This window comes from Sturnus vulgaris, chromosome 2 (assembly GCF_052056855.1).
Source record: "Sturnus vulgaris isolate bStuVul1 chromosome 2, bStuVul1.hap1, whole genome shotgun sequence".
NCBI classification, from domain to species: Eukaryota; Metazoa; Chordata; class Aves; order Passeriformes; family Sturnidae; genus Sturnus; species Sturnus vulgaris.
Genome location: NC_142244.1, coordinates 23,100,477 through 23,112,974, shown reverse-complemented (window position 1 = coordinate 23,112,974; position 12,498 = coordinate 23,100,477). Strand labels below are relative to the sequence as shown.

General features: G+C 39.3%; 1 protein-coding gene across 1 annotated transcript in view; it reads left to right on the top strand.

Annotated features, from left to right (window-relative positions):
* CCDC80 (coiled-coil domain containing 80) overlaps nucleotides 1-12,498 on the top strand; it is a 21,960-nt gene extending 9,462 nt beyond the window's left edge. The window contains exons 4-8 of the mRNA XM_014878618.2: nucleotides 2,882-3,018; nucleotides 4,033-4,181; nucleotides 7,414-7,517; nucleotides 9,141-9,221; nucleotides 11,225-12,498. Coding sequence (XP_014734104.1) covers nucleotides 2,882-3,018; nucleotides 4,033-4,181; nucleotides 7,414-7,517; nucleotides 9,141-9,221; nucleotides 11,225-11,571 — 818 coding nt within the window. The 3' untranslated portion in view covers nucleotides 11,572-12,498. The remainder of the gene's footprint in view (nucleotides 1-2,881; nucleotides 3,019-4,032; nucleotides 4,182-7,413; nucleotides 7,518-9,140; nucleotides 9,222-11,224) is intronic.

Below are 12,498 nucleotides of genomic sequence, written 5' to 3'. Positions count from 1 at the left end.
TAGGAGGAATTAAATTGTTGAAGAAAAACAGGAGATTTAGAAGGGTATAGGTTAAACCTTACATGAAATTCACCTTATGATTTTGCCCAAAACACCAAATCCTGAGCTTTATAGAAATACACACAATGCAAATAAATAATACAAATATCTTTCTGTTCTACCTCTCCTTCTCCTCCACCCTTCCTGTTTGTATGGCCTCTTCAAGGCTCACTCACTGTGCATTAGAGGCAGCAAAAGCTCCTAAGAAACATTTTGTACACGGTATGTTTCTGTAGTGAGAAGCTTGAGTAACCAGCATGATGAGGTCTAATTGGAGTGCTGAATCTTGGGACTGAAATACAAAAGACAACAGCAGAAAAGTGAACAGAAGACTTTTCACTTGAAATTTCAAACACATTTAGAAGTGGTCAATAAAAGAGCTCAGTGACACTGGTCAGGATTAGCTCATAGTGAAACCAGAGCACATTTCCCACTTTCCCACTGGAATGACACAAAAGCTGAGTGTCACTGCTCTTCAGCCCAAGTTAGCAACGGTGGTCTCTTTTCCCCATGGGAAACAGGACTTTAATCAACTAGCCTCTGGCTACCCGTCCTATAATCAAAGCAAGTACCTAATCTATTAGGCCACTGTACTGCTAAAACAACCTGCTGGCCTTCTTTGCAACCTCGTTGGAATTATTTCTCAAGATAACTCATCTTCCCAGCCTATCTAGCTGCCAAAGATGTATGGAGAAATGTTTCTCCATTCTTTCAGAGAAAAAGCAGAGAGAGCTAGGACTTTGCAGGTAGCAGCATAGTCTCAGCTCTGGTGGATCTTCATGCAGATCCCAGATGTCCTTTATGAGGCAGGGGTCAAGGACAAGTAATGACTTGGAAAGAGGCCATTAGATTAACTTCTTCTTTTCTCCACAGAAATAACTTCCAAGTTTGAAAGGCAGGTCAGCCTTTGTGGCATTGTATTTTTCCTTGACATAGAATTTTTTGCATCACTCTGTAAATTAATTTTCTTCTTTTCATTGTAAATTTTGAAAGAAAATCTCTTTAAAAAGAAACTCTAAAGGGCTAACTTCATATTGATATCTAGAGTTTAAAGCAGAAGGGTGCCATAGGTCAGTTGATCTGTACATTAGCTGTTTTTCATCACATTTCACAATAACAACTTTTGCATTTTTCTATCTTTGTCTAGGCCAATGAGATAGTCCTTGCTTTTATACATGAACTTTTGGTCTGTGTTTTAATGGTCATGTTTGCCACTAAAAATACATAAATCTCACTCATCAAGCACCTGATGCTGGATTTACATATATTTATGAAGGATAACCAATTAGCACATCCAGCAATCCATCCAATCAAAAGTTAATAACATTTCTGGTTAATTCTTTATAAAACTTTTGACTGAAGTACATATAACAATGAAAAATCATGTAAATTAGATATATAACATGACAAGTATGACCAAATTTTAATAATTGCCGACTTCGCTATTTTTTTGCACGCAGTGGGTTTAAGGTGTGAAATCTAAAGAAAAAATTCTAATTCAGAATTTTTCCCAAAATTTTAATTCAGAAGTTTCATTCAGTCTATAAACAGGATGGACCTACTGTAAAATTTGAATCAGATTAGTATGCTCCTTAAAAGCCATTTACATTTAGAAAATTATTTAAAATGCTTTTCTGTATAATAACTCAAATCTTTCTTGTTGCTATGTGCTTAACTTGGATCAATTAATCACGTCTCTATTTGCAGACCAATAATTATGGAGCAAGGGACTGAAATGTTGTACCTCTGGATTCTACCTCTTGATGACCTGCTGTGCTTCTGACTTGAGACAGGTCACTTAAGCCATGGCTGGGATTTCTAAGTGAGGATATGAATATAACATTCATAGTGGTGTCACAGGGCATAGGCAAGCAGTGTTTGCAGGGAGCTCTTGGTGCCCAGGTAATATTTCACTTGGTGTGTGGCTTAGCCTGTCATTAGTTTTCCAGGCCTACAATTGCACATGGAGCCTTGTTTCAGCACTGCTGCAGTTGTATAGGGCTATGTTGGATGCTACAGCTGAGGCTGTGCTGATGACATGGAGACTTTCAGGACCTGACTGCATGCACCCTGGTTCCACAGGATATAAGGAACCTCAGTACCTCCACGGGCTTGTCTTCAAACCTCTGTCTTCAGAAGTCCTTTTCTCATTGTTTCAGAATGTTTTCTTAGAGTGGACCACTGAATAGGTACAAGTCATACTCAAAACTAAGTTTTTACCTGTTAGGCTGCTAAAATGAACAAGCAGAAGGAAGAGGTGGGTATCTAGAGAGGTATGCTGCCAGAACTGCATGTTAAACATGTTAAACAGTTTCTGGTTTCTTATAGTCACTACATGTAAATTTTTAAGACTGGTAAGATTAACTCTACACTCCTGGCCAACCTCAAGCTGTTCTAGCTGTATTTTGCTGACCCAAATCACCTATGCTCTTTCATTTGCACATAGAGCATATTGTCAAAATATCTATTTTCAGTTACAGAAGTGGCTACATTTCAGGAGCTGGTGAAATGATTAGTACATACGTATACATGTATGAGCATGTTGAAAAAATCTCAAAGATCTTTCCAGGAAAAAGCAAGATTTTTCAAAAGAGCGTACAAATGATAAATACTGAAGTGCATGAGCCCTAGGATCAACTGATTCTCAAACACTGTTGGGATGGAAAACTAGACAGTTAAAGTCATATGAATGCAAAGTTCACACACATGGTTTGTAATACATTAAATATGTAGTAGGAAGAGAGCTCCTGAGAAATGAATTCTCCCTTTTCTTTTGAGGCAAAATTAAAGGCAGAGGGCCGTGTGATTCCATGACTATTTTTATTTCTCCCTTGTCTTTAAGATAACGAAAAGCCCATGAAAGTGATAGAAGATGAAGATCTTGTGGACCAACAGCTCATCAGTGAGTTGAGGAAAGAGTATGGAATGACTTACAATGATTTCTTCATGGTGCTGACAGACACTGACATGAAGGTCAAGGTGAGGGTTTCAACTCTTTGAACTCAGTTCTCTGAAATGCATTGGAAACATATGAAAAAAAATAGAAAAATGTATGAAATTACACTTGCATATGAGGCACATAAAATACTGATGCCAGACCTGGTCATTGCTGCAGGACAAGCAAAAAAACAGTAAGGAAAATTTTCAGAACTTAGGTAGCTATCTTCATATTTTGCACTTAGGCAATCTCAGGAATTGTGTGTTTCTGCAGGAATAATGAGGAATAGAACCTCCCCACACCTGACAGGATTTTAATGTAGTACCTGGCATTCTAAAACACACAGTTTGACTGCTCAACAGGATGACAGCACATTGTAGAAGGACAATCCTCTAGTTGAATGGCCTTACATAAGAACGTAATAACTGCAATGTCCTGGGCCTTATCACTTTGGGCAAATAGTGAAAATACGCCACTTCCAAGGGGCAGTCTTGTAGTTACTATGCTGCAAAGAGAGACAAAGGACAGCAACACACACGGACCTCTTTGGGGAAAAAAGGCCAACTTTATTGTACGGACATCCCATATTTAAAGTGCAGCTAGGACAGGACAGTAGCTCATTGGACAATTGGGAAAAACATCCTTGGGACAGTACCTCAGGACGTATCCCATGGCAAAGACACCAGGTGTTAATCTTTATTATGAATGCCACTCTGTTTTTCACCATATTATCACCTTGGGACACTTCCTCCCTAACTGAAGCTGTAGTCAGCTTGTCAGCCTGGGAATGGATCTGAGAGTCAGGAGAAATCCAGGCCTGAAAAGAATTTCCAAGCTGTAATTCCCTACTTCTCTGAATGTGTGTGTGTCCACACAGTCTGACTGAAAAAACAGTTATATGTTCCATTGTTTCTGATCTATTTTAGGCCTTGCTGCTTGCATGCAAATTAGAATTCTTGGCTCTCTAAATATCCCACAGTGCTGTGATACATGCAGAAAGGCTGCTAATATGAGCATCCTAATACCCACCTATCTTGTTTCTTTTTTCTTAACAGCAATACTATGAAGTACCCATAGCAATGAAGTCTGTGTTTGATTTGATTGACACCTTCCAATCACGAATTAAAGACATGGAAAGACAGAAAAAAGAGGGCATTGTCTGCAAAGAAGATAAGAAGCAATCCCTTGAGAGCTTCTTATCCAGGTATGGCCTTCTGTTCTTTTCTGCTGCTAGTTCTACTAATTATCATTGTACTGGAAAAATACCCATGTAACTATTTCTGGGACTTTAAAATTGAGATTTCTCAGGATTTACAATGTTAAGCAAATACAGAGATGCAGTCAGAGCTGAATGCAGTCTTGTATAGAACCTTGAAGACAAGGAAGCATGTTTCCTGATTAACTCAACCTTCCTTGGACACTGATTTTCAGTACCTCAATTTCCCCATCACGACATGGAGATAATAGAACTTATTTGCATTAGAAGAGTAAATAAGGATTAATTCACAGATGTTAGTGCAATGTTTTGACTGTATGAAGCACAGTGTTTATGTGTTTTGATCATCAACCATCCCAATCTCATTAATCCCATTCTAATCCCTTCCATGTAGTTCAAACCAGTAATTAATTCTCTCTAACTTCCTTCTAATCCTGCTTGAGATAACAGTTGGTTTTTGCCAGTATTAGTCATGCATATTATTAAAGGTCTTGCAGATGTCTTTTGCAAAATGTTGGAGACCTTCTCCTGAAAGACAATTTTGTTTATGCAATCTCTACATGCTGTGTTATTACTCTACCTTGAGACCTAAATTCCAGGCAATAAATGTGTCTGCACTGTGGGCACAGAAGAGCTGTGTAGCTTTATCCCTCTCTCAACTATCACAGGATAATTGAGATGAAACTAGGGCTACCCCATGATTCTACGCCTTACCTGTTACAACTGCATTCTCCTCACCTACTATGAGAATCCATGTGAATACACTGTGGCTTTAAAAAAGATGGCTTTAAAAATAACTGAGGCAGCATGATGGATTCTGACAAGGAGGAAAGGAGCATCAAGTAAATGAATAGGCTATTGGTTCATAAACATTTTAAAATTCAATGGCCATTTCAAGAGAAACAGAACCTTTAACAAGATCCACCCCACCCACCTCACCACCTCCTGTTTAGGTCCCAGTGATTCATCCTTGAGACCACCAAGAAGAACCACAGTTTGGAAACAGCTGATCAGCACAAGAAAGAGCTTGTATACCAGAAAGGGACAGGCCACAAATCCTTCTTTGCTTAGAAACAGCCCTAGTAATAAACACACAGAAAACTGGGCATGAAAAAAGCAGAATGTTGCATCTATAAACAGAATTGCTGCTGCACAGAATGCATTTATTGTCTGTGAAACAGGCATCAGGCTGTAAATATTGGGTGGACTTCTCTAGCCACACTAACTGGTCAGATTCCCAGTAAAATTAATTCCGGCTTTGTCCAATATCCTGTTCCCAGTTGAACAAGAGCCCTGGCGTCATCTCCCTGGTGCTGCTTCTTACAGAGCTCAGTTATAATAATACAAATATTGTTCGTAATGAACCTGCTTGGTGTGAAAGGAGACCATGAGAGCCAGAGCCAGTTTGAGTAATGCTTAAAAGCCACATGCAGAAGGAAGAAAACCTTGAGTTTGGGGGTGAGTCTCCCTCTAAGACCTAGATACTGGCTGTGCTGCTGTCTGGGCTCAGACATCAAAACAGGATGCAAAAGATATAGAGGAAGAAGAAAGGATCCACACAGGGAAGAGTCTGGCAGATTTGTCAAGACTATTGGTCCATGGCCGCTGATGTCAGAAGTAAAGCAGAAATCTGTGCATTAGTGTTGGCAAACTAAGAGCTGTGAAGGACCAACTGAATTAATTTCTAAGATGTAGTCCCAGATAAGCACATCAAGTGCTCCTGGGGCAGGGGAATAAACAACTTCAATGGCTTTCAACACTTTTCAGCTCTGTGTAACTCCAAAGGAGATATTAAAAAAACCAAACCAAAACAAAACAAAAAACCCCCAAACAAACAGAAAGAAACATAAAAGTATCTTAAAGTGACTCGCAGTTTTTCCCCAGGCAAAATATGATCCAATGGCCACATTCTCACTCACTGTTCATAGGTAACCAGGTGTTTTTCTATACAAAATAGCACAAAGATTATTTTTCCCCATTTTCAGAATAATGACACAAAATTTTCCTCATTTTCTTCACATCACGTATGTGATCCTTAATGCTTCTCATTCCCATTCACTTAACTGTATACACACTTTAATGTCTCTTTGCTGCTCTTCCTGAGAAAGATGAAAATTGAGGAGGTTTGCTTTTCAAGGATTTATTTTTCTAATTGTAAAAAAACCTGTATCAATCAACAAGCAAAGATATCAGCATGCTCTGCTCTTCTAAAAACTTCTTCTCTGACTTTGAGGAAGTCCCACCATATCTTCAGCTTCTCTTAAGTAAGTGAAGCAGAATTGACCCTTTGCATTAGCCTTCATGTTGAGATTTTCACATGGTACAGCAGAAAAGCAGGCTATTATTTTAATAGAGTAACATCTGCATCCATTTAAAAGATCATTTCCTGCTGTAAAAATATCTCTGCAGCTTTGCAAATTCCTATAAATCTGATTTATTTAGGTTAAGTGGAGAAGTACCTATATTCAAAAAACAATTTGTTGAGAGAGTGTTAAAAACTTCTAGAGTTAGAATTTTTAAAGATTTCAAGTGTCTTTATGGCACTGCCTTTCCTTGACAGAAAAGGAAGGAGATCCTTATGCATAATCTTGGGTAGGTGGTGTAGTCCCTATTAAAGAAAGATTCCAAGATTTATCTTATGGCCCCATGCAAGCCTTATACAGCCACAGGCTAACACAACACACACTTACAAACAAGCTCAGATTTAAAGCCATGTTGAAGGTATTTTGAGCAAACGTGCTACAGGAAAGAAAAAAGAGGCCAGTGATTATTTAAACAGAAGTATGAGTTATGTCTGAAATGAAGATACACCCTAATTCTCAGACAGCCCTTGGACTGCAAAATAACTGTGCAGTTCCAGCAGTGGTCAATGATGTAAAAGCTAAATGCCTAGTGAGGAATTCCACAGGAATCCTTCTCTCTTGAATATACACTTCTCAGCACTGATGTAACTACTGAAGGGGCTTTGAGCAAAGATCATAAACTTTGCAGTGTTTATTTGGTGAAGCAGCAGCACTGCAGGTGTTTCTTTGAAAGTTTTGGAGCTGTAAAATTCAAAAACAGCTTTATCCTCTCCCAGTGATGGACAGAACTGGGAAGATTTCCCATCCAGCTGTTACTTAGAAGTTGTAACAGATATATCTCAGCCTACAGAGAACAGAAATGATGGGAGGACTTGAGTCACATGTCATGACCATGCCTGGCCACACTCTCTTTTCAGGTTCCGATGGAGAAGGCGGCTGGTGGTGATCTCTGCTCCCAGTGATGAAGATTGGGCTTATTCCCAGCAGCTTGCTGCTCTCAGTGGACAAGCCTGCAATTTTGGTGAGTCAAAAGGAATTATATACTTGCTCCCCAAACCACATCCTTCCTGATGATGTGGTGGACTCCTTTGCTCAAGATTGAACCTGGACAGTCTGAGGAGCCTGACAACTGAACACTTTCCTCTAGATCCAAATGGAAGATTGTGTAAGCAGGTAGTACAGCACACTGGTGGCTAAGACAGCTAAACAGTGCTGCCTGGAATCACTTTTGAAACATTACACTAAGGTAGCAGAAAATGCTAGCACTCCAAAGCTTGTCTTCAGGATTGTACTTCAGGAGTGTAATGGTTGTTTTTTTTGGTTTTTTTTTTTTGTTTTTGTACTGCACAACTTAACAACACAAGGAAAAGGCTTTGGTAAGAGCAGATCCTTTAAGATCCAACTGAGAAATGGGCCAGGCATCAGGGAGATGCATGGGCTTCAGGGTTTGCTTTTTTTTTTTTCCCCTTACTTCTTCATTTCCAAAATCTGTAATTAATGGAAGCCATTTTAATCCAATAAAGGCCCTCCCAGACCCATAACTAAGTACTTCAAGATCCAGCTACATAGTCAGTGGAGAGAGAGGGGCTCATCCAGGACATAACTAAGGGCAAGACCCAGAGGCACCCTTCTGTCTTCTTGTCATGAAGTGCAGAGAGACTTACTCCTTGAGTTCCTAGCAATGCACATACCACACAGGGTCTAGAATTGAATCCTGCAACAGAATGAAACAGGCCCCTTTCAACAGCTGCTATTTCAATGCATTTCAATTGCACCAGAAGGGAGATCTGCACAGAATGATTGTTTATTCATAATCACCTGGCTTTCATTCAGAGCATCAACATCACCTCGTTTGGAAAGCACCAAAATAAACTGTGACATGGGCCACTGCAAAATGCTTTCTGAAGAATAAAATGTAGTCAAAACAATTGAGTATCCCCACCCTTTAGTAGGGAGGGCTTGAACATGATCCAGTGAGTTTCTAAAGCATTTGTCAATGGGTGTTTTAAGACACTTAGCTGTGTTAACTAAGTGGTATGTTTCCAAGCATCTTACCTCCAAGTTATAAAAGCAGCTACATCAAAGATTTTGTAGCTTCATGTTTGACTCATGTTACAAAACAGTTTCTGCTGTCCCTAAGGTCTGTCTTCAAAGCAGAGGCAACAGTCCAAGTGTCTGCACACAACAAATGGAAGAAGTGACTATCTGTCATAAACTATTCCCTGCAGTCATTCAGAGTTTAACTGGCATAGGTGATATTGCCTCTAAATAATTTTTTGCTGTGTGTATGATAAGTAAAAGCTTTACTAGGGAAGAAAACAGAGCAGAAAGATTCTGGAGTTGAAGAATGGCCTCTTCAATTTACTGGCATATCTGATGCTTGTAGCCATATGCTATGCTGCTGCCCTTGGAACAGCTTTACGCAACTGGTATCACATTTACTCAATACATCAGCTTTTCCTTATGTTTGGGACAGGTGATGTGATTGGCAGGGACTCCATAGAAATCAGCAACTCTCCTGGAGGGCTGGCTGAGACTGGGCCCTAACTTAGCAAGCACAGACCTGGCTGATTAAACTGAAATCTGCCCAAAGATCAGCACAAAGATCTGGGCTGACCCAAAACTTTCTTCATTTCCTCCACAGGTCTACGCCACATAACTATCCTCAAATTGCTGGGAGTTGGAGAAGATATTGGAGGTGTCTTAGAGTTGTATCCAATTAATGGTAAATTACTGTTTCCAGTTTCTTCAGTACTACCCGTGAAGGGCATTATACAGTGCTGAGTACTTATTTGCTGTAATTTCTTTAGAGAGCTGAGCATGACTGTTTTCCTCTTTTGTTTATTTTAAGAAATAAGATGACACAAAAGCAAACAAAAAGCTTTCTTGGTGTTTCTGTGCTAAATATTATATAGGTTCTTAAGGACAGAAAAGCACAAATATCTGAAATTCATCTCACATTTTTATTTCCTGCCTAAGCTTACAGACCCCTCAGTACAGTCTTCTGCCAGTCTTGCTGTCAAAGACAGGGATGTCTGCCTTTTTACATGCTCAAGAGCTTGCAAGGCTAATAGAACACACACTCAGCAGATTCTCATCTATGGATCCTTTATTTATCCATTTATATTCATAGAATGGCTTGGAGTGAATAGGATCTCTTAAGGATGATCTTTTTCCAACCCCCTGCTATGGGCTGAGACATCCTTCACTTCATTGGGTTGCTCAAAGCCCCATCTAACTTTGAACACTTCCAGAGACAGAGCATCCATATGGGCAACCTGCTTCTGGGCCACACCACCAGTATCCTAAAAAACCTTTTCCTTATATCTAATCTAAATTTACACTCTTTATATGTAAAATTAATACCCCTTGTTCTGTCTCTGGGCCCTAGTAAAAAGTCTTTCTCCATCTTTCTTATAACCTCTCTTTAGTATTCCATTTGCATCCCAGCAGGCTCTTCCAGGTAGATCTTTAAGAGACTCCCATTTTCAAATGCTGCAGGTTCCTCTACTACGTAATCCAAACAACTGCCTCCATCAGTAGAGGAACAAAGATAGAAAGAACCTTATTAATCCCATCTGTTCTCCAATTGCTTTGTGCATGAAAGCATTCTAGTCCTTCTACAGCACAGGAACATTAAGTCCATGTATGAGTAAAAATAAATAGAGGAAGTTGATGTCAGACTTCTTCCATCAACATTGTTGCAGCTTCCACTGATTTTTCACTGGAGGCTTCATGACTTTGTTTATAGTTCCTATTTGTTAAGATCAATAGATCTTTGTCTAATCTCTCCTTGAATTGATGTTGACCTCTAGCATGTATTCTGCTGTGAGAATTTTTAGAGACATACCTTATATTTGGCCCCTACACCTTTGTTTGATTCCCTTTATTTCTTGTGTGGGGGGAAAAGGTGAACATTGAATCCATATCCATCCTTGCAGTAAAACTGACATTCACTCCCACCTTGCTTCTGCTTCAACCATGCTATCAAAGGACCTTTTGAAGTCTTCTGAAAATTCACATAGTCTTTATCAGCCAAGCGACCCTTAACTACCTGCTTGCTCACCTCTTTCAGAGAACCTCAAGTCTGTAAGGCAGAGCCTTGTAAGAGTCCTTGTTGCCAAGCCAACTATGTATATATGTGCCCACTGATCTCAGTTGTCCTACAATTTCTACTCATTTACTCAACACAGACTTCAGACTTAAAGGCCTGGAGTTCACCAGATTTACCATAGAACGTATACATTGAAGAGGAAATGACATCTACCACATCCCATACCTCTCATATCATGAAAGTTCAAGAGTGAGGCTCTATAGGCTCTATATCCTGCAATTCTTCTATCACACTTTAATTCTTGTAATTTCTTTCACTTTTACTGTTTTTCACATATGCCTTCTGCAATACTTAAACTGGTGACCCAAGCTGCAAAGACATCAAAGAAGTTCATGGATTTTGGGTGACAAAAAGATGTACCACACTACAGAAGCTTCAGGCTAGAGAATAAGGACAAGTTTACTAAACTTTAAAAAGCTGTTAAAAATATATCCTTAGTTCACAGTAATTTCATTTCAGATCCAGGAAATGGATCTGAACCTGCAAATTATAAGAATCTTATGTTGCCAACTTTTGGGCTATATCCTGTCTCCTGTTGCTAATTTTTTTACCTAGAAACCATCATCATTGCCTAAACAAAATATTAATGCTGATTTTATGTGATCGCTTTCTAGGAAGCTCAACTGTAGACCGAGAAGACATCCCGGCTAATTTGGTGAAAGACATTCGGAATTATTTCCAAATTAGCCCAGAATATTTCTCCATGCTTCTAGTGGGGAAAGATGGCAATGTCAAATCCTGGTATCCTTCTCCAATGTGGTCTATGGCGATTGTGTATGACCTGATTGATTCCATGCAGCTGCGGCGCCAGGAAATGACAATTCAGCAGTCACTGGGCATGCAGTGCCCCGATGATGAGTATGGTGGGTATGGCTACCACAGCTACCACCAGGGCTACCAGGAAGGTTACCAAGATGACTACCGTCACCATGGAAGTTACCACCATGGATATCCATACTGAACAGAGAGACTTAGCCGCTGGCTGCCCCGTGTCTGTTTTCCAATAGCTATCCAAGCAATAGGTGGCCAGTTGCAGAAATCTTCCCATGCCACCTAGATATCCATGCCTTGCTCTTCTACTGTTCAATCAAGGAACTTGGGTCATTTGCCTTCTCAAAAAATGCAGAAGCCTTTACAGTGAAGCAATTCAAACCAGTAGTATTGAAGCTTTAAACAATAAAGACTCCTTTATATTTTTAAACCTTTATAAATGAAGACCATCAGCAGGTGCTGTTTGTATTAAAACCAAACAAAAAGAACCCACAGCCCATGGGCACTACAGTAGTGCAGGAAAAAAACTGTCCAACAATGTGCTTTTTACTACTTTTTCTAAGGAGAAAAAAAAAAGAGTATATTTATTGGAAAGTGAGATTTCATTACGCTTATGAAGAGAAAAAGAACCACACTTCAGGTCTCTCTCAGAAAAGGAAAATTTAAGAAAGAAGCATGGGGCATGCTCTTTAATAATAACAACAAAACTAATAAAATCTTTTTGAAACACCATGTTTAAAGAGATAGCATCCCTTCTGCAGTGCATTACCATTGTAATTAGCTGACTTTATGAATGAAAATAAGATTTATGGCTATGGCATAACTTGTTCCAATACAATACAATGTAAAGTTCTTAACTACAAAGCTTACTGCATGGCTATTTAATTCTTTCAGCTGGGGTCCCTATTCTCTCAGGTCCTGCCCACCTCACTGTTAAATCCAAGTTAATGAGAGGTAAGCGGAAACACCAACCAGGGTTAGCACTGTCTGAAATAGAGAAATCTGAAAAGCATTATTTTCATCAGAAAAAGGAATCTCATTCAAATATATTTTCAATGAGTTGTAACTAGCTCTCTATAATAATGCTTTTAATTAAACTGTTACTCTAAATTTCAAA